General features: G+C 42.1%; 1 protein-coding gene across 7 annotated transcripts in view; it reads left to right on the top strand.

Annotated features, from left to right (window-relative positions):
* CDKAL1 (CDK5 regulatory subunit associated protein 1 like 1) overlaps positions 1-24,600 on the top strand; it is a 1,056,598-nt gene that overhangs the window by 839,194 nt on the left and 192,804 nt on the right. For all 7 annotated transcript variants that reach the window (XM_066268295.1, XM_066268291.1, XM_066268292.1 and 4 more), the window contains one exon: positions 2,137-2,301. In XM_066268295.1, coding sequence (XP_066124392.1) covers positions 2,137-2,301 — 165 coding nt within the window. The remainder of the gene's footprint in view (positions 1-2,136; positions 2,302-24,600) is intronic.

Genomic DNA, 24,600 nt, shown 5'->3' with positions numbered 1-24,600 from the left:
CAAAAGTGCCTAAGGAAAACAGCATGTCCCCTTCAGGGCACTGAGGTGTGGAGATGTGTATGCCCTCTTAGGTGGGAGACCTTCATGGGCACAGGGAGTTCATGGGTCATTCCTGGGTTGTATTAAACTTCAGATCAAACAAGTTTTCCTTTTTTGTTGTTCTTTTCCAATCAAATGAGAAATGGATGTATTTTTCTATGGGTCATGGTAGAATTAGAGCTTGGAAAGGCTCTTAAGACCAATGTCGGTGAGTCAGGTAAGGGATGGTCAAGGACAGCCAAGTTCACGTCTTAGGAAGCAGGGAAGCCACAGCAGAAGAGGCCTCCAGCATTGATAGTCCACAAGGAACAGTCTCAGACAGGGGCCCAGGTCCTCAGGAAAGGTGGGGAGAGCTCATCAAGACCCTGACAAAACAAGCCCTGTTCAGCACCCAGTGGAGACCACAGCTGAGGAAGGCTTTCCAACACTCTGTGTCTGAGCCAAGTCTCTTCCCCATTTTCCATCTCATTAATAGACTCCAGAGAGCCATTTTCCTATTCAGGCCAGCTTTTTGCTCAGCCCTGGGGAGGAGCTTGATTGTATTTTTGTTGCCTCTTCCCTCTCCTTTCTCTTGCCATCTGGGTTTCTGCCTCAGCAGGGAACTTTTCTCCCTTTATTTTAAAGGCAATGGCATGCCTCATTAGCTGTTTCCTCCAATTTAAAGCAGTCAGGCTTTTTCCAATTATTAAAACCCGAGGGAGAGAAAACACTGAGCCCTTCATTCAGATCAAGGCAGCAGATCAAGGAGAGTTATTTTCTCCCAGAATAGTACCAGATCTCCCAGGGATAGTTTACTCTAGAGATTTCCTTGTTTTATAAAAACTGATTTAAAAGGGCTTTCATATTCTGATCCTAAAGCTCTTGTAGCTCATTTGCTTGCCATGAGTAATTCACCACCCAGGTGACTTTCTTCCTCTGCTTTGATGAAGCAGTGTACTAAGTGGTCATAAAACATCAGACTCAAGAAGTCCAGGATCCAGTTCTGCCTCTTGGAGAAATTGGCTGTGGAACTTCTGGCTCTCATCTGACTTTTTAGCCTCTATAACTAAGTATTAAAGATGTCATAGGAATTACTTTTCTCATAAGATGAGTTCCAGAAGTAAAGATTGTATCAAGATATCAAAGTATTGCTGGATTAGAATTTATCTATTCATTTGGATCCTAACTTGAAAAGATTGGCAAGTAGCTCCTGTGCTAAAATAGAAGTGTAAGGGGGACGCACTGCGTGCGAACTACCGCTAAGCCCAGAGCAGGGCAGCATCTGCTGGTGGCAAACAAGCACTTTTGCCTGAAATCTCCGGTGGAAAGAGACCACCTGGCAGTTTCCTGTGAACTAGCCAAAGTGCCCTCAGAGCAGCTGGTTCTGCACGGAGGTGAAATGAACAAATACACGGTTTTGTAACAGCAAAGAACTGAATGACAACCATTAGTTAAAGCAACCATTTACTTCCAAATACCCGTGTTTGGGATAGTGAAAAGGTTGCTTTTAAATGTCCTTGTTTTTTCCCCAAAACACATGCACATGTGCACGAGCACACACTCATGTACACACAAACGTACAGGCCTTTATCTGAAGTTTCTGCCCAAACCAGTACTCTGACAGCTAACTGGGAAGCTACTAAAAGTCTGAGGCTTTCATCAGGGTTGTCTGGGTTTTCTTCATCGTGTGGGACAGCCAAGGGCAGGATATCAAAGGCCTGTCCAGAAGTGCCTGGCTGACTGCTGGGGGTCCCAGGCCTGCCTGCCACATGCCTCAGGACAGCAGGTGCTGCTCCCCCCCGAGTGCCTTTCCTTCCAGCCAGACCCGGCCTGGAGCAGCTGGGAGGTGGAGCCCACTCAGGGTGCCATCCCGGAGTAGAAAAAGGATATTAGTTGACAGCTGAGGAATTCTGAAAAAAGTATGGAATTTAATAATTACACACCAATAATGGCTCATTAATTGTGACAAGTTTGTCACCCTAATGTAAAATGTTTTAATAGGAAACTGAGTATGGGGTATACAGGAATTCTCTGTGCTTCCTTTGCAATAAGTTTATAAATTTAAAACTGTTCTAAAAGTTTATTTTAAAAAATTAAACCTTCTGAAATTTTTAAAAGGTTTTAGTGCCAAAGAACCCCACGTTCATGGGGAAAATGGTTGAAGTGGACATTTATGAATCAGGAAAGCATTTTATGAAAGGACAGCCAGTAGCAGACGCCAGAATACACACACCATCCATCAGCAAACCATTAGCAAAAGGCGAAGTCTCGGGTTTAACAGAGGTGAGTAAAAGACGCTTTCCTTTCTCCCCTGCTAGTCACACAGCAGCTGGGGGAGCAGAGTCATTCCAGACCCTGTTTTCGTTATCATTTATAGTCCTCATTTTATGTATGCATGAGGCTTTAATCCTTTCTGACAGATTGAAATCTGAATTAGAAAGATGCATTTGTGCTGATGCCTTTAGCTTTTTCCCCTGCCTGTGAAGGGAATAAGCCGTTTCTGCTTCTAGCCTAGATGCAGAAAGCAAAAGCCATGATTTTCAGGTGAAAAATTTACCGCCGAAGATGATCTGATTCAATATGTTTCTGTGTCAGTAGATCCTGAGTGGAAGGGGGTGAGAGAAGAAGTATTTTCTTGCGTTATGAAGCTGTTTATAGTATAGTCCATACCTCCAGTTACACAGGTACTAAACCATGTCAGTACACATACTTATGGTGCCTTTCTCTAGGGCAGCGATTTTCAACCATTTCTGTCTCACGGCACACACAAATTGCTAAAATATTCTGCAGCACACCAAAAAATATATTTATGTCGACCTGACGAGAAAATAAATAGGTGTAATTTTGATTCATTCAATTGGACAGCTGTTGTTGTGTTGGCTGTTGTCATTTTCTTATTTGACAATCTAAGGGAAAAAGAGGCCAGTGCCCCTGACTAAATAGTCAGGTAGTGCATGTTTTAAAAATTTTTGCCACACACCGGTTGACAATTGCTGCTCCAGGGTGTTAGCTGCTTCAGTCATGTGGCATGAAAAATAAACATTTTTTTCTTTCTATGAAAAAAGTAACTTGACCCCTATTTTATAACTTGGTAAATATGGCTGTTGGCCAAGCTCTCCTACATTTCATTGAGCTACAGTTGTAAAAGCTGATGAAGTGTGAAACGAACATGGGTATCACATTTCCAAGCATCATTTGATGTCCGTTCTCTAACACAATTGTTAAGCATTCCAAGAAAAATGTATAGTGATGAGCTAACAAAAGGGAAAAAAACAGAAGTGATATTTATCTGGACATATAATTCCAAATTTGATTAGTATATGTATTATCTTTTCCTCAAAATAAATGGCAAGGGCATGTGAATTAAACTTTGGGCATGGTCACAAAGAGGGTACGATTATCTGTCGTCTCACTTAGCGTGGTGAAACACTCTGGTGTCCAGACACGAGTGAGCCGTCTCAGGAGCTGGACAAGTGCATGTGTGGAATCTGGCTGATAGCGGCATGGCGTGGGCCAGCCTTGGTGAGCGCTCGGCCAAGTGTGCCGCCTGCTCCACTGGGAGTGAACTCCACTTGATAAGCATAACCATTCACATTGGCTGTTACTTAAAACATAAATCCTACTTTGGGGTTGGGATGGATGGCCATGAGGGAATGGCATAGTCCAGCATTTAAAATATATTACTAGAGGCCCTGGCCGGTTGGCTCAGCGGTAGAGCGTCGGCCTGGCATGCGGGGGACCCGGGTTCGATTCCCGGCCAGGGCACATAGGAGAAGCGCCCATTTGCTTCTCCACCCCCCCCTCCTTCCTCTCTGTCTCTCTCTTTCCCTCCCGTAGCCAAGGCTCCATTGGAGCAAAGATGGCCCGGGCGCTGGGGATGGCTCCTTGGCCTCTGCCCCAGGCGCTAGAGTGGCTCTGGTCTCGGCAGAACGACGCCCCAGAGGGGTAGAGCATCGCCCCCTGGTGGGCAGAGCATCGCCCCGTGGTGGGCGTGCCGGGTGGATCCCGGTCGGGCGCATGCGGGAGTCTGTCTGACTGTCTCTCCCCGTTTCCAGCTTCAGAAAAATATAAAAAAAATAAAAATAAAATATATTACTAGAAATGTGGCTTTTACTTCAGAAATTTTTAAAGGAAGTTGGCTTACTAGCTTGATTTTAAATTACCACAATAAACAGGATCACAACAAATGGTGGTAGTGAGCAAATTACTACTTCAGAGACCCTGCCTGATTTAATTCCTTTGTATATGCTTATTAAAAAGGATGGTGTTTTAAAACATCATCATTAATAACACATAAATCAGGAAAAGTAGTATCCTTTTATTAGTTTCATAACTATAGTGTTACTTTCTAGAAGAGAAGTCCTGTTTAAACGCTATGGGACGGCCCAGAAGTCCCAGGTGGGATGAGGAAAGGGGTCAGTTGGCTGCTGGCCCTTCTGTGCCTCTAGGAATAGTGTTACAGTGTGCATGAGGCCAGAAGGTCAGGAATATTGAATTGGGTATTTACATGACGGGAAATATAAGGCAAGTCTGTTATCACCATTTGTGACTTCATATAAATTAATAAACATAGCTTTATATTTCATTATTTGTCAGCTTGAAAAATATGCCAAACTTGGGGTTTAAAAGCCTTCTTTAATGAATTTCTTCTGATGTTAAATGTTTTGGTTGGTGATATGAATTAAAATAAGTGAGAAGAGAACAGTTTCAATTTTTATAGGATTTAGAAGTAGGTGGTAGAGGTTATAATCATGTCTCAGACATTTTGGGTTCCTTGAACACTAATAAAGGTGAAGGAAAAAAAGCAGCCTAACTCAACAGTTACTAAGTGAACAGTTACTAAGCAGTCATAATTCCTTTCCCTTAAATCTAGTTGCATCTAGAAAGAGCAGACTCTAAAGATGACCTGGTCCTAACAATTTCAGTTTTGTCATTATTTTGCTATGACCATGCTGTGCGAAGGCAAGGGAGGGGTGAATTTCTCTGTTAGGATAATCTATTCAGTGCTTGCAAACCAGTCCCATAAGAATTCTCATCTTTCTGAGTTTTCTAGGTGTTCTGAGTTTCCTAGAATGATAGCCTCCCCTACATACTGTATTTTTCGCTCTATAAGATGCACTTTTTAACCCCCAAAAGTGGAGGGGGAAAATGCCTGTGTGTCTTATGGAGAAAAAAATACAGTATTTTATTAAATATTTTAACACACCATTTGGTTCAGGATGTTTTTTTTTCTTATTTTCTCCTTAAAACCTTAGGTGTGTCTTATGGTCAGGTGCATCTTATGGAGTGAAAAATATGGTACTTCATAAAGAAATCTGGAAAAACTAAAGCATCTAGAGCAAAATACTGTGTTAAAAACTTATTTTCCTGAGTAAATGCATTTTCTTAATTGAGAATTGTATGATTATTTTCTAAGTATTTATACCTGCACTATTTTAGACTTATTTTGTCTCCCGTTAGGCCCTGTGGCTGTCTTTTGATGAAACTGGTGAGAGGTACAACAGACTAAGGGCGGAGCACAGCCCAGATGGGCATCAAGAGGTCTGGGTTGTGGAAATCTGGCACTTGTGACGACAGGTTTTGTGACCTTTTGTGCATCTTAGGTTCCCTGAACCTCAGTTGCCTCTGAGATTCTGATTTAAATATTTCACTTGACAAAAATGGATTGAATGCCTACCCTGTGGCAAGACTTTGAATTCTATAAATATTAATAGAAAACAGGCCTTGTATTTTCAAATAATATTGGTATATGGCCATCACATGATGGAAAAGGACAGCCATAATAAAATCAGAAGGTTTACTGTCCTCTAAGAAATTGTATTCTAGTGGAAACACCATGTAGTAACATCTTTTTGTGGTTATCACTGTTCTTCTTTTTGGTTTGGTTAGAGGAATGGAGGACAGAAGAAGGAGAAAAATAGGAAAGATAGTAAAAATTAGTCTGATTAATATTTGGGAATATGGGAGCCAAAATGCCTCCAACCTGATAAAGAATACTTCTGAGTAAGTATCATTTAAGGATAATTCATTTCAGAAAAGGATTATATAAAAATTGTCCAGTGGAAGGCATCATAGAATTCAAAGGCATATATATAAATCAAAGAAAGGATTAATAATAAATTTTTGCCTAGAAAGTGTCAATGGACTTGGTTCTTAAGAGGAAAAAGGAGTTGGGGAAGCAAGGGATATATAAGTTTTCATAGACGGTCTCTAGGACAATAATTCTCAAGTGCAGTTTCCAAAGCTGCAGCATCAGAGCATCAGCAGTATCTGGACACTTGTGAAAAATATATATTCTCAGGCCTGAACCCAGACCTGAGTCAGAAATTCTCTGAGTGCGGACGCAGTAATATCTGTGTTTTACAAGCTCTCTGGGTAATACTGATACATGCAGAAGTTTGAGAACCACTCTTAGAGGAAAATGACTCTCAAGTAGGGAGGAGTGTTTGACACTTATAAAAGCAGTCTTAATATTTTAATGTAATGATACCAAGTTTTCACAGTACCATCTTCAGAAAATAGAGTTGAACAGCATCTTTTTTTTTTTTTTTTTTTGTATTTTTCTGAAGCTGGAAACAGGGAGAGACAGTCAGACAGACTCCCGCATGCGCCCGACCGGGATCCACCCGGCACGCCCACCAGGGGGCGACGCTCTGCCCACGAGGGGGCGATGCTCTGCCCCTCCGGGGCGTTGCTCTGCCGAGACCAGAGCCACTCTAGCGCCTGGGGCAGAGGCCAAGGAGCCATCCCCAGCGCCCGGGCCATCTTTGCTCCAATGGTGCCTTGGCTGCGGGAGGGGAAGAGAGACAGAGAGGAAGGAGGGGGTGGTGGAGAAGCAAATGGGCGCTTCTCCTATGTGCCCTGGCCGGGAATCAAACCTGGGTCCCCCGCATGCCAGGCCGACGCTCTACCGCTGAGCCAACCGGCCAGGGCCAAACAGCATCTTTTTGGACGATGGAGATTGTCTCTCATATATATATCACCTTTCTTCAAAAGGTGATTATAAAGATGGTGGTAGAGATAGGCAAAAGTCATATGTGGAAGTGTTGGGGGTGCATTTGTTTAGTGAAAGGTTCCAGAGAAATAAGAACCCTAAGAAAAATACAGTTTTAAGTTGTTAAGAGCATTGATATTGTTACCATGCTCTCTCGTGGAAGCTAAATTAGTGATAACATAGCCTATTTAATGCAATGATCTTTATATACAACTGAAGTTTCCTTAGGAAAGTGCCGTGCTGTTCCATCATTCCATCTGAAAAAACCTGCATGTATTCAGGATTTAACGTCACCTGTGCCAAATCCATGACCATTCGATAATGTGACAAATTATCTGAGAACCATCAACAAAGGTTGGGATCAATAAATTGCTTCATCTATATTAGGTACATTTCCTATTATTGAAATTTTTAAGGATATACAAAAATAGAACAATACAATACTCTCATATACCCATCACCCACTTGTAACAGTTGTCAACTCATAGCTGATCTTATGTCACTTGTACTCTTATTCACACCCTCATCCTTGGCTATTGTCAAGGAAACCTCACTTAGCCTTACATTTCATCTAAATATATCAAAAAACATCTCTAAAAGATGAAGATTTCTTTCAAAAAGAAAACACAATGTATTATCACATCTGAAAATAATTAACATTAATTCTTTTTTTTTTATTTATTTTTTCATTTTTTCCCAAGTTAGAAGTGGGGAGGCAGTCAGACAGACTCCCGCATGCGCCCAACCAGGATCCACCCGGCATGCCCACTAGGGGGCGATGCTCTGCCCACCTGGGGCGTCACTCTGTTGCAACCAGAGCCATTCTAGCGCCTGAGGCAGAGACCATAGAGCCATCCTCAGCGCCCGGGCCAACTTTGCTCCAATGGAGCCTTGGCTGCAAGAAGGGAAGAGAGAGATAGAGAGAAAGGAGAGGGGGAGGGGTGGAGAAGCAGATGGGTGCTTCTCCTGTGTGCCCTGACTGAGAATCAAACCTGGGACTTCCAGACCCCAGGCCTGCGCTCTACCACTGAACCAATCAGCCAGGGCTGAACATTAATTCTTTATCTAGTATATTCAAATGTTGCAGTTTTTTAAAACAGTTTATTTGAATCAGGATTCAAATAAGGTCCATTTATTGCAGTTAGTTGGAATGCCTTATAAGTCATTTTTAATCTGTCGACTGTCTTCTCTTTTTGTACTGCAGGTTATCTGTAGGAGAAACCATGTTGTTTGTACTGTGGCGATCCCTACAGTGTGGAATTTGCTAATTGCATCCTCTCATACAGTTTTATGGGATTCTGTGTTGCCTCTGTATTTTATAAATTAGTAGTTCGATTTAGAGGCGTTATCAGATTCAGATTTGAGTTTTTGACAGCATTATTTCATATAGTGCTGTGCATTTCCATTAGGAGGCATACAGGAATGTCTGGTTGTCTCCCTCTTCAGTGTTTGTGCTTGACTAGCATTGCCCAGACTCATTGAGTCATTAGGGGTTGCCAATGGTGGCATTCTAATTCCCTTTTCTTCGTGTATTAGCTAAAAGTACTGCTATAAAGAAAAGCTTTTTCTTACCAGTTTTTGTTTACCATGAGGCACAGTTCGTAAAGGAGAGGTGAGGGAAGGACTTGACACTTTTTCTCTATTTACCAGTTTTCAAAATTCGAGCTGATTGCCTAACATCTTCCAAAACTCACCAATGAGGTGGGTTTTTTTTTAAAGTATTACTATAAACTTATAGATTTCTATCTAGGTGATGTGTTTTTATCCATTGGACTTATCATACTAAGTTGGTGCTCAATGGCTGCATTTTTGGACAGTGGAAGCTTATCAGATTGGTTCCTCAGTCCTTTCGACATAGATCTTAAAGTCTTTCATACTTGAGAACGTCCTCTTTTCTGCCTAACTCATGCTATCATCTGACTCAGCTTAGGAGTGTTCTGTCTTACATCTGTCACTTCTTTGTTCCACACTGAAAGTCCCAGCTCTCAATAACGCAACATAATTACTCACTTGCTTTATCTTGTAATACTCATATAACTGTCTAATAATAACCATACTAGCACTCTCACCAGTATGTGATGGCAAAAAACAGTTTAAGCTGTTGTGGTTTTGCAGTTGTTTTTTTCATGGAGTATGTCCCTGAAGTGGACAGGCAAGTAATGGTTTTAAAGTCACCCAAGGTTGAGAGTTCAATCCCTGGTCAGGACACATACAAGAAGTTGCCAGTAAGCGCACAACTAAATGGAACAATTAAGTGGAACAATGAATTGATGCCTCTCTCTCTCTGTCTCTGTCTCTGTCTCTGTCTCTCTCTCTGTCTCTCTCTCTCTCTCTCTTTGTTTCTCTCTCTTGCTCTCTTTCTAGTCAATGGAAAACATTTTTTTAAACTCTGAAGATCATCCCAATATGGAAATGAATGCATCTATTTTCCTTAGCTCAGTACTGTTGTACCGTTGAGGCATTTACTTCACTTTGTTGAGTTCATACTTATCAGGCAACCTTCTAATTATAATTTGCTTTCCTATGCAAATCTGCTTGCAGGAAAAAAACAGGTTTGTTCAGCTTCTGTATGTTGTTAATATATTGGTTTCCTGTGACTTATCCATGTGGGCTCTTGTGTGGGTAAAGTTTAGTTTCTGAGCTTTCAAGGCTGTGAGTCACTCCCTGGGCTATGTTATACCCCCAGGAGGGATATTATTCCTTATACAGCTTCTTGAGAGACCACAAGGGATTTTCTCTTGTTGGTACCCACTCTGCCACTGGCTAAAGACTCCATGCCTACCGCTGTGGCTCAAAGCCAACTTTCATGGGGTTCTTATTTTGGGTCACGTAGTATGCTAAATATCTCATATGCATTCATTCATATCACCCTCATAACCCTATGAGAAAGTACTATTATCCCTATTTCACAAATAAGGAATCTGAGCACCAGTAACTCAAATAACAAAGTTATAAGGTGGGAAAGGCAAGCCAGTATTTATATCCAGGTCTTATCAACTTTCAAGTCTCTGTTTTTATTTTTGAATTGTGGTAAAGTATACATAACATAAACTTTACTATCTTAAACAGTTTTAAGTGTACAGTTTAGTGCTGTTAAGAACATTCATACTGCCTGACCTATGGTGGCGCAGTGGATAAAGTGTTGACCTGGCAATGCTGAGGTCGCCGGTTCGAAACCCTGGGCTTGCCTGGTCAAGGCACATATGGGAGTTGATGCTTCCAGCTCCTCCCCCCCTTCTCTCTGTCTGTCTTTCCTCTCTCTCTCTCTCACTCTGTCTCTCCCTCTCCTCTCTAAAAAATGAATAAATTAAAAAAAAAAAAAAAAAAAGAACATTCATACTGGTGTGCAACCAGCCACTGTAACTTTTTTCATCCTGCAAAACTGAAACTCCGTACCCATTAAACAGCTCCCATTCAGCCTTCCTTCTCGTCCCCAGCAACCACCATCCTACTTTCTGTCTCAGTGGATTTGACTACTTGGGGTACTTCATATAAGAGGAATCATACAGTTTTCGTCTTCTTCTGACTGGCTTATTTCACTTAGCATTGTGTCCTCAAAGTTCATCCATGTTGTAACCTGGGTCAGAGTTTCCTTCCTTTCAAAGGCGAATAATACTCTATTGTATGTATTCACCACATTTTGTTTATCTATTACCTGTCAGTGAGCACCAGGGTTGCTTCCACCATTTGGCTCTTAGTCATAATGCTGGTATGAATGTGGTTATACAGTTATCTCTTTGAGACCCTGCTTTAAGTTCTTTTGGGTAAATACCCAGGAGTAGAACTACTAAATTATATTGTAACTCCATTTTTTATTTTTTTAGGAACCACCATTCTAGTTTCCACAGTGGCTGTACTATCTCACATTCCTCCTGACAATGCACAGGGTTCCAATTCCTCCATTTTTGCCTACATTTGTTATTTTCTGGTGGGTTTTCGTTGTTTTTGGTAGTAGCCATCATGATGGATGTGAGGTCAAGCTTGGATGTTTTTTAAGTGAGAGGAGAGGAAATAGAGAAATAGACTCCCACATGCACCCCAGCTGGGATCTACCCGGCAACCCCAGTCTGGCACCAATGCTCGAATCAACCAAGCTGTCCTCAGTGCCTGAGTCTGAAGCTCAGACCAGTTGAGCACTGGCTGTAGGAGGGTAAGAAGGACAGAGGGGAAGAGAAGCAGATGATTCTGTGTGCCCTGACCATGGATCAAACCCGGCATGTCTGCACACTGGGCTGACACTCTCTCCATTGAGCTAGCCAGCCAGCCAGCCAGGGCTAAGCCTGGATTTTTAAATCCAGGCTCGTACCACCTTGCCTTTTGAATTGCAAGAGTCTTATTTGATAGTTTCTGGACAGTAATTTTCTTTTCTATACCAGAATAGGCATACACCAGATACCAAAAAGGAAGGAAGGAAGGAAAGAAAGAAGGAAGGGAGGAAGGAAAGAGAAAATTAACATGATGAGAAAATGGATAGTATTAATCTTTGTGTTTTGCTAAAAGTGGTATTTGAGTTACATGTCTGCCTTAGGAAGATGAGAACGCGAACACTATGGCTGCTGGATGAAGGCAGGCTAGCTTTACTCCTGATGGTCTTTCTCCCTTTCTAGCCCATGTTCTAACAAATCACTGAAATTCTACAATTTCTAGGATCAATAATTAAGATGTCAGAGCTATTTTGTGCCTGGTAGAAAAGAGACAAAAAAGAAATTCAACCTAATTCTAAACTTGTAAGTAGTTATTTTATCCCAAAGTTTTTCTCTTTTTTTAATGTATTCCTAGCAGTAAAGAACAGCTTTAAAGAAAGGTGGGGCGGCTTTGTGGGGGAAGCTCAGGATGTGGGGTCTGTCAGGTTTGGGTTCAAGTCACAGTTACAGATCCTGTGATCCTGTGCACCTGACTTTCTTGAACACAGAGTCTTCACTGGTGAATGGAAAGAATGATCCACAGAGGATTAGATTAGATTAGATAGTGTGGACGAAGTGCCTGGAAATAGTAGTTATATTAGTATTTGATGAGGGTTCAGTAAGTATAGCTTTAAAAACCAGTGATTTCCTGGCCTCTATTTTATTTTTTTTATTTTATAATTTTTAAAAAGTATTTGCTTTCAGTGGTTTTCACCCTACAGTATACTCTAGCAATTGCGAACATGGGTTCTAGGTTCGGCTTTCCTGGGTTTGAATCCTTGCATCACCACTTAAAAGAAGTATGACCTTGGGCAAGTCACTCACCCTCTCTCCACCTATGTCCTCTCTTCTGTCAGTGAGCATAACAGTACCTACTTCATAGGATTTACATAGAAATGACTTAGCAGTCAATAAACGTTGGCTCCTACTAATAATATCATTATTAATTCATGATACATGCCAAGGCATTGTTTTACTGTAAGCAGGGAAGGTAAAAATTATACAGCCTTTTGCCATGTCACGTCACATTCATCAGCCACGATTTCTGCATAGTGGCAGGGGAAGCAGGCCACCTTAGGAAGTGCCTCCACACAGTGAGAGCAACAAATTACCAGACAGAATGGAGGACACCCTTATAGCACTGGCTTTTACTGGCAGACATTTCTTCTTGATGCCCCTTTTTCAACGAGACTGTTCTTGAATGGAGGGCTGGGCCCACCACCCTGTTTCTCACAAATGCAGGAAAGGCTGCCATAGGGTGCCTGCTGCCACCTGTTTCTCATCTGTGGGACTTTGATCCTCGTAATGGATCCACTTGAGCTGTTAGATAGCTCAGCAGCAGCACAGCCGACTGTGCTGGGAAAGGAAGCAGAAGTTTTCCAGGGTGGCGTGGTTCACCTCATTACCAGACAAAGGGCCAGCAGGATTTTCAGGTATACTGGGTTTTATGTACAAGCTATATTGTGTTTCCCGAGCTCTGACCCTTAGAAAAGCCCCGTTAAAAGGCTTTCCTCTCCATCTAACATTCATTTCCAAAACCACTGAAGGGAAAGGGTCTATTAGTTCAGGGCCAGATTTGAAAGCACATGAAAACTGCATTCATGAGGTTAAGAAATGGCTTAATAATTAAGTTAAAACAGTTGAAAGTGGATCTAATTTCAAACAGATCAGCTAACCGTGTTAGAGGCAAATGAGGGTGTGTTCCTTCCTATTTTTCTTCCACTCCAAGGATACTGGTTTCAATCCCAAGCAGTTTTTCTGGTTTCCTTTTTTGTTTTTTGGGTTTGTTATTTCTTTTTTGTCTTTCTAACATTTATATAAGATTGAATTCTTGGCCCTGGCCGGTTGGCTCAGTGGTAGAGCGTCGGCCTGGCGTGCAGAAGTCCCGGGTTTGATTCCCGGCCAGGACACACAGGAGAAGCGCCCATCTGCTTCTCCACCCCTCCCCCCTCCTTCCTCTCTGTCTCTCTCTTCCCCTCCCCAGTGAGGCTCCATTGGAGCAAAGATGGCCCATGCACTGGGGATGGCTCCTTAGCCTCTGCCCCAGGCGCTAGAGTGGCTCTGGTTGCAGCAGAGCGACACCCCAGAGGGGCAGAGCATCGCCCCCTGGTGGGCAGAGTGTCACCCCCTGGTGGGCTGCTGGGTGGATCCCGGTCGGGCACATGCGGGAGTCTGTCTGTCTCTCCCCATTTCCAGCTTCAGAAAAATACAAAAAAAAAAAAAAAAAAAAAAAGATTGAATTCTTCATTGCCCATATGTTAAAGTGGTGTCACAACAATTAATACCACACTGCATTTAATATTTAGTGCATTTCTTTCTCATATTGCATCCAATTAGACTCTTTTGCAAGCCCATTAGGAAGTATGTATTTAGGGTTCACAGTCTAGATACTTCGTTTTGTCCTGTGCTGCTGAGCTATGTGGGGTTTTTTTATTTTTTGACAGAGACAGAGAGAGGGACTGAGAAGGACAAACAGACAGGAAGGGAGAGAGATGAGAAGCATCAATTCTTCATTGTGGCACCTTGGTTGTTCATTGATTGCTTTCTCATATGTGCCTTGGCCAGGGGGCTACAGCAGACTGAGTGACCCCTTGCTCAAGCCAGCAACCTTGGGCTCAAGCCAGCGACCTTTGGGCTCAAGCCAGTGACCATGGAGTCATGTCTATGATCCCGCGCTCAAGCCAATGATCCCACACTCAAGCCAGTGACCTCAGGGTTTCAAGCCTGGGTCCTCTGCATCCCAGTTGGACGCTCTATCCACTGTGCCACTGCTTGGTCAGGCTGAGCTATGTTTTAAGTGGGCATTACAGCAGAACTAATATGATTATGTCAATTCCAAATGTGTTTGCTATATTTGCAGTACCTTTCATATACCACTTTGAGTACCATCCAAAGTACCACCAGAGCTAGCTCATGCTAAACAGCTGTCATTTCACTTCCCTCACTAATCCTGCAATCACAGATGATAATTTTTCTCCTCCCGAGGCTTGAGGCTGGGGCTTGGTGAGGGGAATTGCGTGGATCAGGAAACTAGCTGTGGCCTGATAATAACAGTTGCCATTTAGTGAGCCTCTCCTATGTGCTTGCTGTTAAGGCTTTCTACCTGTATTATCTCAGCTTATTCTAGCCTGGGCTCAGGCTAGGACACATAAAGTGTTCTTTACATTGCTGGGCACACTCACAAAGAGGCATCTTAGGGGGGATTGGGCTTTCCAACCTCTCTCCCCTTCGTCCACGTTGTGAGGGAGAGGATAGAAGAAACAGTGGGCTGAGGCAAAGGCAAGGTGCAGACTCCCAGAGCAAGAGAAGGGCCAAGGGCAAGAGAAGAGGATCAGGCCACCGGAGCCTGAATTACTGACACATACATCATGCAGGTAATATCTGGCTTCTTATGATGTTTCAGTATTTGTTAAACATAATATTATCCAGGTGCTGGGCAAAAGGCTGGAGATGGAAATAATGAAAGCGATCTTGACCTTTGTGGAGATTTTAGTCTGGATGTTCTTCTGGTAATACTGCTACTCTATTGTGACCTGTTCATGAAGGAATTAGGGTGAGAGAGAGGGTCTTATATAGGTACATGAGCTGCCCTGTGCAACATAATTACTCTTGGGGTCAATGTTTTATGGGTGATATTTAGCAAATCTAAATGAATTCATTAGGAACAAATGTTTTTCTTTATCATAAAAGCACCAAATGGGAAAAGCTTCCCTATGAAAACCAAAGCTGTATTTCAGAAACCCCCAAATCTGAAAGGACGTCTCAGCCCAGTGTCCTGGTGGCAGGCACTAGGGGTGCTCCAGGAGAATTCTACCTCCTGCGACAATGTAAACCCGGTGTCCTGACTGCTCTTTCATGCTTTGATTTTGATTATACTACTTTCCCTCAATGTCTTTCATATTCATTTGGTCAGTAATTGTAAGCACCCAGCGTGGCAGTATGTTTCAGCTTGTCTGGGGCAGCCCTGGTTTATATCCATTGCCCTAACAGAATTAATAATAGTGTCCCTCTTTTCACTCCCCGAAGTATCCTGGTTTGGATGATGAATTGTATGGTCATCCTGTCAGTTTCTAAAACAGACCCAGCACTGTGCCAAGCACTGCTTGGGGTACAGAAGGTCTAAGATGTGAATCTTCCCTCAAGTAGATGCAAGTCTGGTTGGGAAGAGGAGATATGTGTATATGAAACAAAATCTATAATATATCAAGTGCTGCATTAAATGGCATCTGATTGTAAGGGTTTGAAAGACAAGAGACCTCTGAATACTTGTGGTACCAGGAAATGTATGTGTCCGCATACTTTGCCAACAAAAGAGAACAGTTCAGTTAGTTTAAACAGGAAGGGGTTTTAAAAAGGATGCTAGATAGTTCACAAACCTGTTAGAAGGGCTGGGAAGTAGAATCCTTGCTGAGTTTTTCAGGAAAAAAAACCACTAAGAACCACATAGAGGCTGCTGGTAGGAGATGTTACCTCTGCCCCTGCCCAGCAGGAGAAATTTTTCTCAAAGTGACATGATGCACAGGAATAAATCTGGCTTTATTTAGGCACTCATAGGCAGATGTGGGCAATTGGAGGCAGTGGAAAATCATGTTCTCTGAAGAGTGGAGCCTCTGGATTTTGAAGTCGAATAGAAAACTTATAGCTAACACTATGTACAATAAAACACATGTATTAGTTTATAAGTTAGGCTGTCCTGCAGTAACAAATTAACTCTGAAATCTGGGGCTTAACATAACAAAGGTTTATTTCCTGCTGATACTGTAGCATGTCGGTATTATTTAGTGGACGGTTTGGAATCAGGTATTGCCTGTTCACACGGTCACTCAGGGACCCAGGTTGACTGCAAGAAGAGAATTGTGATGAATCAGGCTTTTCACCGCCTCAGCACTGAAATGGTACATGCTATTTCTTTTCACATCCATTGGCCTGAACTATTCACATGGCCCCACCTAACTTCAAAAGTCTGGGAAATAGCCTGACCTGTGGTGGCACAGGGGATAAAGTGTCAACCTGGAAATGCTGAGGTCGCCAGTTCGAAACCCTGGGCTTGCCTGGTCCAGGCACATATGGGAGTTGATGCTTCCAGCTCCAACCCCCTTCTCTCTCTCTGTCTCTCTCCCTCTCTCTTTCCTCTCTAAAAATGAATAAATTTAAAAAAAAAGTTTGGGAAATACATACTCCTGTATAAGTAACAGTGGCGTGGTGAACAGAACTGGCGCCCGGGGCACGACACTTTATTGGCACCCCCCCTTCTACTACGCTTTTCTTGTTTGACTTGGAGACCATTTGGCACCCCTCTGCAAGTGGCACCCTGGGCATGATAGGCTCCCCTATCCCCCCCCTTGCTATGCTACTGATAAGTAAGAACATATAGGTAAATACTAGAAGTTTCTGTCATGTGTGTTTGAAAGCCCAAGCATATGAGGGAAGAAAAGCTGTAAGAGCAGGCCACCTGTCTGTTTCCCCACCAGCCGGGCCCTAACACAGTGCCTGACTTAGAGCTGGTGCTCAGGCCTTATTGTGGAATGAACTTGGCTTTCAGTTGCAAGCAGAGTGGAGTGGATGGTTTCTCGTCCAGAGACTGGGAGGTTCAATATGTAAATAGGTTGAAATCTTCTGTTACTTCAACTTAGGAAATTAATATAATTTTCAAGGGCTATAAAAGTCATAGTCAAGCCACCCAACCTGCTCTTTGAAGTCATTTGACATCTCGATAAGCAGATTGCAAAAGCTCCTTTTTAAACTGATAATAATCTTGCAAATTTAAATTCTTTTCGTGGGAACTGTAAGGATGTGTGCTTTAGAGCTGGGCATGCTTCTAACCATAAATTTTAGTTTCTCTCCTTTACTTCCTAGTGATGAAAGTGATAACTTATTTCTCCTGTCATATTCAGGGTATTGACTTTGAGTTGTGCCTAAAATAATAAAACCATGAATAGCTTTGTTTCCTAAAATACTTTGCAATGTTTTAAATTTAAAGGGCTTTGGAGAAACAAATTTTCTCCTGTCCCTCTATCTCCCCAGTGCCATTCTGCAAAATTACTGAGAAACATAAATATTCAAGCCATATGTCAAGTTGACATTTCTCTAGTAGGAAGTCAACCTATAAAAATAGGATGCAGTGCCTCTCAGATTTGCCACTACTTGAGAGAAATCCAGGGCCCAGAAAATCAAAGAACTGCAGGCACACTGTATCACTATCTGCCTTCTCCTTCTAGAGGCCTGGTTCCCAGGACTTCTTTCTTGGAAACATCCATTTCAAAAGAATCAAGTGTCCCCTTAAGCACGTGAACTAGAGGGTCATGCTGTGTGGATTTGGAATTTTGGCTTTATCCAGTGGTGGGATTCAAATAATTTAACAACCAGCTCTCTGCTGCAATGACTGTTTTAAATATAAAAAACGATATGCCAAAAGGTAGTTTGTTATATCATGCATTTAATACTTAAATAAGAACAATAAAAGAGATACACAAAAAGAGATTGTTATAAGAAAGAGTTTTAAAATATTAATGAAAGAATATTAAATAATACCTGAAAAAAAACAATAAAAATGTTATTTAGGGTATTTCCATATTGCTTCTTGATTGACGTCCTTACTTGTAATTTTTTTCACCTATGGACGGAATGAACATTACTATAGGCACTTCGAATATGCTGTTGTGCAAGTGAACATTTAAAAAGAGTAAATAATGTAAATTTGTGATTTCCACATTGGGCAGCTGCTCAGGCCCCCACCTTAGAGAGAACCCTGATTACAAATGCCATTTTAACAACCAGTTTGCCAAACTCAACAAAAAATTAGGTATCGGTTCTGCTGAACCAGTTTGAACTGGCTGACTCCCACCATTGGTTCTATCCCTTCCTAACTGTGTGATCATTGGCTGATCACTGTCTAGACATGTCTCCTGTTTTATAAATATGGTGTAATAGAGAATCTATTTGATAGGGTGATTTTGACAGTAATGTGAGATAAAGCATGAGAAGCATTCAGAGCAGTGCCTGGCACACAGGAAGTGATCACTGAATATGTGGTGTGAAGTTGGTAGTGTAGTGATCACCAGTGAAGATTTATCGCTAGGCCTCATTATTCTAGGCCTAACTACATTTATCTAGTTAATCAAGATACTCACACTAGTAATAACACTTCCATGGGCATGGGTTATGTGTTGCCCAAATCACATATGTACAGTGAGAAGAGGACTTGGTTACTGGTGTTTTTAGGCAGATTTATAACCAGCAACAGCATTTGTAAAGTAAGTTGCCTGAAATATGTATTTTGTGATTGTGGTCAGATTCCCCTCTTGATTGACTGTGAGTTGTTCTTTCTCTTCTGTTACCCTCCAGATGAGGCCAGTTCCTCTGAACAATCACAGCACATCTGTGGCACACGATAGCATTTTTTTGCTATGGATCTTTTAAACATTCTTGAGGGAGGTGATTGTCTAGTCTCTGTACTGGATTATCTGAAAATAAACATAATCTACTTAATCAGTCTCCTGTTTCTTTCTTCTATGTAGATCAGATCATGTCTCTTCTGCTCACACCCATCTAGGATTCCATACGACAAAGCATATGTACCCAAAATTGAAAGCAGACACTCAAACAGATGTTTGTGTACCAATGTTCATGGCAGCATTATTCATAATAATTAAGAAGTGGAAACAACCCAAATGTACATTCAACATATAAGTAGATAAACAAAATATGATATATACATACATTAGAATTTTTATTCATTCATAAAAAGAAATGAAATTCTGATATATGTTCAATCATATGCATGAACTTTGAAAACATTACACTAAATGAAATAAGCCAGACACAAAAGGACAAATATTATATGATTCCACTCATATGAAAGATATAGAATAGGCAAATTCATAGAAACAGAAAGTAGATTAGAGCTGGTCAAGGGCTAACAGTGGAGATGAGTTATTTCCTAATGGTTATAGGATAAAGAAGTCTTAGAAATCGATAGTGATGATGGCTGTACAACATGAGGGTTGTAATTAATGTCACTGAACTATGCACTTAAAATTATTAAAATGATAAATTCTATGTTACATATATCTTAACATAATAACAATTAAATTTGGAAAATAGAAAAACATGTAGGGTTTTCCAGTGATGCTCAAAGTGGAAGCCAACATCTCTGTAATGGCCCACGTGGCCTAGTGCTCGCCCCCCCCCCCCCCCCGTGCATTGACTTTTCTCCCCCTCAAGCACACTGTACCAGCTGCACTGGCCTTCATGCTGCTCCTTGAATTTAAGCACACCAGGTACCCTGCCTCTGGAGGGCCTTTCTGTTTGCTAGTCACTCTACTTAGAACATGCTTCTCTTAGATTCCTGGATGACATGTCTATCATCTCCTTCATTCAGGCCTCTGCTGAAAGACCACCTTATCTGTGAAGCCTTCCTCTGTAAAATGACACCCCCAACATCTGTCACAGCCTAGTTCCCCCTACCCATACTCTGTTTTTCTCCATGATACAACTCCTCATCACACACACCAAATATTTGTGTTCCTTTCTCTCCAGGTGTTGAAATGGAAGCCCCATCCATGAGGGCTGGAATGTTGAGCTTCATTAACTTCTTTGTAATGTCTAGAACAATGACTAGCATGGAGCAAATGTTTAGTAAATGTCTATTAAGTGAATGAGTGAATGTATCGTGCTAGAGATAATGAACATCCCTTACTGAAGAGGATCAAATAGCTAGTCATTGTATATTATCAGTTAGCTAGACAGTAAATGCCTCATGACAAAAACCCACACAGCTATAGTGAACTTCAGCTGATCTCGACCAGGCTTACTCATGTATCTGCAGCCAACTGTAGGGTAGCTGAGCAGCAACTCTAATGTCAGTGGGCTTGCTGATATGTGGTTCTGCTGGCAGACCTAGATGGCTTCTGCAGGGACTGCTTACATGAATCTGCTCTGCTCCATAGATCTCATTCTATAATAGGCTAGCCTGGGCATGTTCTCATGGCGAAGGCAGACGAAGAAGAACAGTAAATAGAAATGCTCAAGTCCTTTTCAAGCCACAACATGCATTATATTTGATAACATCCCACTGGCCAAAGTGAGTCACATGGTCAAGACCAGGAAGAGAAGTACATAGCTATGTTTTAGAAGGTATAAATACAAAAGGCGTGATGAGCTGGGACCATTACTGTGTTCACCTTGCCACACCCCCTGAAACCCTGGCCTTTGTGCTAGTAGGCTATGTGTCTTTCTATCAGAATTCACGTTCTGCTTTATCTTAGACCCAGTCCGTCCACTCTACAGCTCCATGTCTTGTTTTTAGATGTTGAGTTGTAGAACTGGAAGGGTTGGATCAGTTTAACAAAAACAAAACAAAACACAACTCTTATTTTTCACATAAAGAATCCAAAATGTAAAAGTAGTAACTAAGTGATTTTTTCATGGTCTTCTTTTGGGAGATTTTAAGTACTCTAGACTATGGTGTTGTTCTGAAAGTGTTTGTACCCAACAGCTCAACTCAGTATTATCACTCTTGGGGCCTGTGGTAGGCTGAAAAACAGCCCCCAAAGATGTCCGTGTTCTAATCCTGAGAACCTGTGAATATGCTAAGGTACATGGGGGTGGGGGGCTAGGATTAATTCATACATAGAATTAAATTTGCTAGTCCATTGACCTTAAAATAAAGAGATTATCCTGGATTATCTAGGTGGGCCCAGTGAAATCAAGATAGTCCTTAAAAGTAAAAGGGCAACATGAGAATCAAGAGAATTCTGATTTTAGAAGATGGAAGGGGACAGGAACCACGGAATGCAAGCTGGAAAAGGCAAGAACATGGGTCCCCCCCCCACCTAGAGCCTCCAGGAGGTGAAGGACATGTCCTTTCATTGTAGTCCAGTGAGACCTATTCAGACTACTGAGCTCCAGAACTGCGAGATGGTAAGTTTGTGTTGTGGACAGCTGCTGATTTTACATAATTTGTTACAGCAGCCTTAGGAAGTGATACAGGGACTGATCCTATCCCACAGAACCCAGTCAAAAATGAGAAGTTGTGTTACTGGCAACAGAGCGGCTCTTTAGGTATCCCATTTGTTTTCCACATTGGCCAGTGATGTTTAGAATGGTCGTGGGGAACACCTTCAGAATAAAGAAGGGGAAAAGGAGGAGTGGTTGAGGAGAAGAAGTAGGTTAGTTGCTGGGACCTATCTTAAAAAAGAAAGTGGTTGCTAGGGAGACAGCTTAGAGACTTAATGTTCTCAGGAAGTCCTAGCCCCACATCCACGGCTACTTATTCTACCTTTGACCAACCCCTCCCCCATGCCCTTCTCCATTCTAAACCCTGCTAGAGTCTCTAACTTTAATCATGGAAGCCATGATGGCAACTTGAAATTGACCTCTACTTGTAACAATTTCTGTTGTGTGGGTTGTGCACCCAAGAATGGAATTGTGGGATTGGGAGGTGTGCACAGCTTCCGCTGTACTGGATAATGTCCACTGTTCCCAGAGTGGTTATGTTCATTTATTTAGACCATTACCATAGCAGTGTTGAAGTCGCCTGGTGCCTCCACATTCTCATCCACACTTCGTATTGGTAGACCTCTTACTTTTTGCCAACCTGGTGTATGTGAGTTGATACTTCATTGATTTTTAACTTGATATTCTCTCATAAATGAGGCTAGGCAAATTTTAATGTGTTCATTGGTTTTTTATATATATATTCAGATTTTATCTTCAATAAAGAGTCAAAGTCTTTTGCTCATTTTCTTCTATTGAATTGAGACCAGCTTATTGATTTTTAGTATTCTTTATATAAATTCAGCTCTTTGTGAAGCAAGTGGCTTCTCACAATTTGTGGCTTGTGTTTTAACCTCTTTTTGGTGCCCCTAGAACTGTGTGTATTTTTTGTGATTTAAGAACTATAGTATTTTCCTACCTACCACTATGTATTAGAAAGGGTTTCTGCCCATATTGTCTTCTAAATGTTTCCAGTTTTGCCTTTGCAAGGTAAGTACTCAGTCTACTTATAATTGATTTCTAAGCATGCTAGGGAGCGGTTAAATTTCTTTGTTTTTTCCCCTCCCGCAGCCAAGGCTCCTTTGGAGCAGGGTTGGCCCCAGGCGCTGAGGATAGCTCCATGGCCTCTGCCTCAGGTGCTAGAATGGCTCTGGCTGCAACAGAGCAACACCCCAGATGGGCAGAGCATCACCCCCTAGTGGGCGTGCCAGGTGGATCCCGGCGAGCACGTGCGGGAGTCTGCCTGACTGCCTCCCCGTTTCCAACTTCAGAAAATATTTTTAAAAAATTTTTCATTGTTTTATGTTTATATAATCAATTGTTCCAGAAAATTTTACTGGAACTCTATCTTTCCTTGGTCTGCAATGCCTCTGTTATAAGTAGTGTTTCATCTTATATATCAGCGGTTCTCAACCTGTGGGTTGTGACCCCAACAGGGGTTGAATGACCAAAACACAGGGGTTGCCTAAAGCCATCGGAAAATACATATTTATTATACAATACATCTTTAAATAAAATATGTATTTCCGATGGCTTTAGGTGACCCCTGTGTTTTGGTCATTCGACCCCCACCGGGGTCGCAACCCACAGGTTGAGAACCGCTGCTTTTGAGTCATGTAATTTTTTTTTTTATCAAGTGAATCAGGGAGGTGGAGAGACAGACTCCCACATGCACCCCAACCAGGATCTACCTGACAACCCCCATCTGGGGCTGATGTTCTGCACATTTGGGGTTGCTGCTCCATTGCTTGGCAGCCGAGTTGAGGCAAGATTATGAAGCCATCCTCAGCACCCGGGGCCAACTTGCTCATTCAAGCCATGGCTGCAGGAGGAGAAGACAGGGAGGGGTAGAGAAGCAGATGGTTGCTTCTCCTGTGTATCTTGACTGGGAATCAACCCCAGGATTTCTACACGGAGGACCAACACTCTACTACTGAGCTGACTAGCCAGGACTGAGTCATATAAATTATTGACTTTTGTTAGAAAGAGAGAATAGGCATGCGTTGGAATGGATTTTTGGAAGTGTACATAATGGAACTTTGGAAGTGATAGGGGAAAAGGTGGAGATACGAACTTCCTTCAGGTGACTGAGTTCAGTGTAATTATAGAATGTACTATGTAATTTTTCTTAAGGTTTGTTTCAATAGGAAACATTTTACATGTTAGTGCAGTATTTATGGGACTTTTTGAGACAGAACAAAGCACCTGCCATCTCCTATGCAGTTCATGGAGCTCAGTGATGCTAAAACTATATCTCCAGTGTCATTGAACTCGATACTTAGAACCAGATGAGAGGGTTGCATTGTAATAGCTGTTAACATCATGGCTTCCTTTTCATTTAAAGCGCAAACATCTGTCAACACACTCTCATGGTTACCTAGCTAAAAGAAATTCTTTCCCTGGCTGGTTGGCTCAGTGGTAGAGCATTGCCCAGCATGTAGAAGTCCTGGGTTTAGTTCCCGGCCAGGGCACACAGGAGAAGCGCCCATCTGCTTCCCCCTCCCCTTTCTCTCTCTCTATCTCTCTCTTCCCCTCCCACAGCCAAGGCTCCATTGGAGCAAAATTGGCCCAGGCACTTAGAATGGCTCCATGGCCTCCACCTCAGGTCCTATAATGACTTTGATTACAATGGAGGAACGCCCCAGATGGGCAGAGCATCGCCCCCTGGTGGACTTGCCGGGTGGATCCCGATCAAGTGTATGCAGGAGTCTGTCTCTCGGCCTCCCTACTTCTCACTTCAGAAAAACACAAAAAAAAATTCTTAGGAGTAATTATTTTGATTTGAATTGATTACTTAAAGATTAACTTTAATACACCCAATTGTTGTGTTCCTCAACATTGTAGTTCATAGCTTCCTGTGTATACTCCATGGCATGAGGATGGTTTTGGCTGTGGTTTAAGAGATTATTGAAAGGACTTGATCACCAGTAGAGCATCTTGACTCAATTTATATTTCTTTCTTCAGCTTTGTCACACCTGTAGAGTAGCTGTAGTTTGTACTAGTGTTTATCTCCAGCCAATAATTCAGAATAGAGGAGTTCAGATTTCTACCACTATCATGAATATTTTGATTACAGACTTTGTAGTTCTAAGTAAGCCTCTTGGTTCCCTCTTTATTTTAAGGCAGTGTGTGTGTGTGTGTGTGTGTGTGTGTGTACACACATACTTGTCTATACATCTATGACTGAT

The sequence above is a fragment of the Saccopteryx bilineata genome, chromosome 3, assembly GCF_036850765.1.
Source record: "Saccopteryx bilineata isolate mSacBil1 chromosome 3, mSacBil1_pri_phased_curated, whole genome shotgun sequence".
Lineage (NCBI taxonomy): Eukaryota > Metazoa > Chordata > Mammalia > Chiroptera > Emballonuridae > Saccopteryx > Saccopteryx bilineata.
This window is presented reverse-complemented; position numbering and strand designations above follow the sequence as displayed.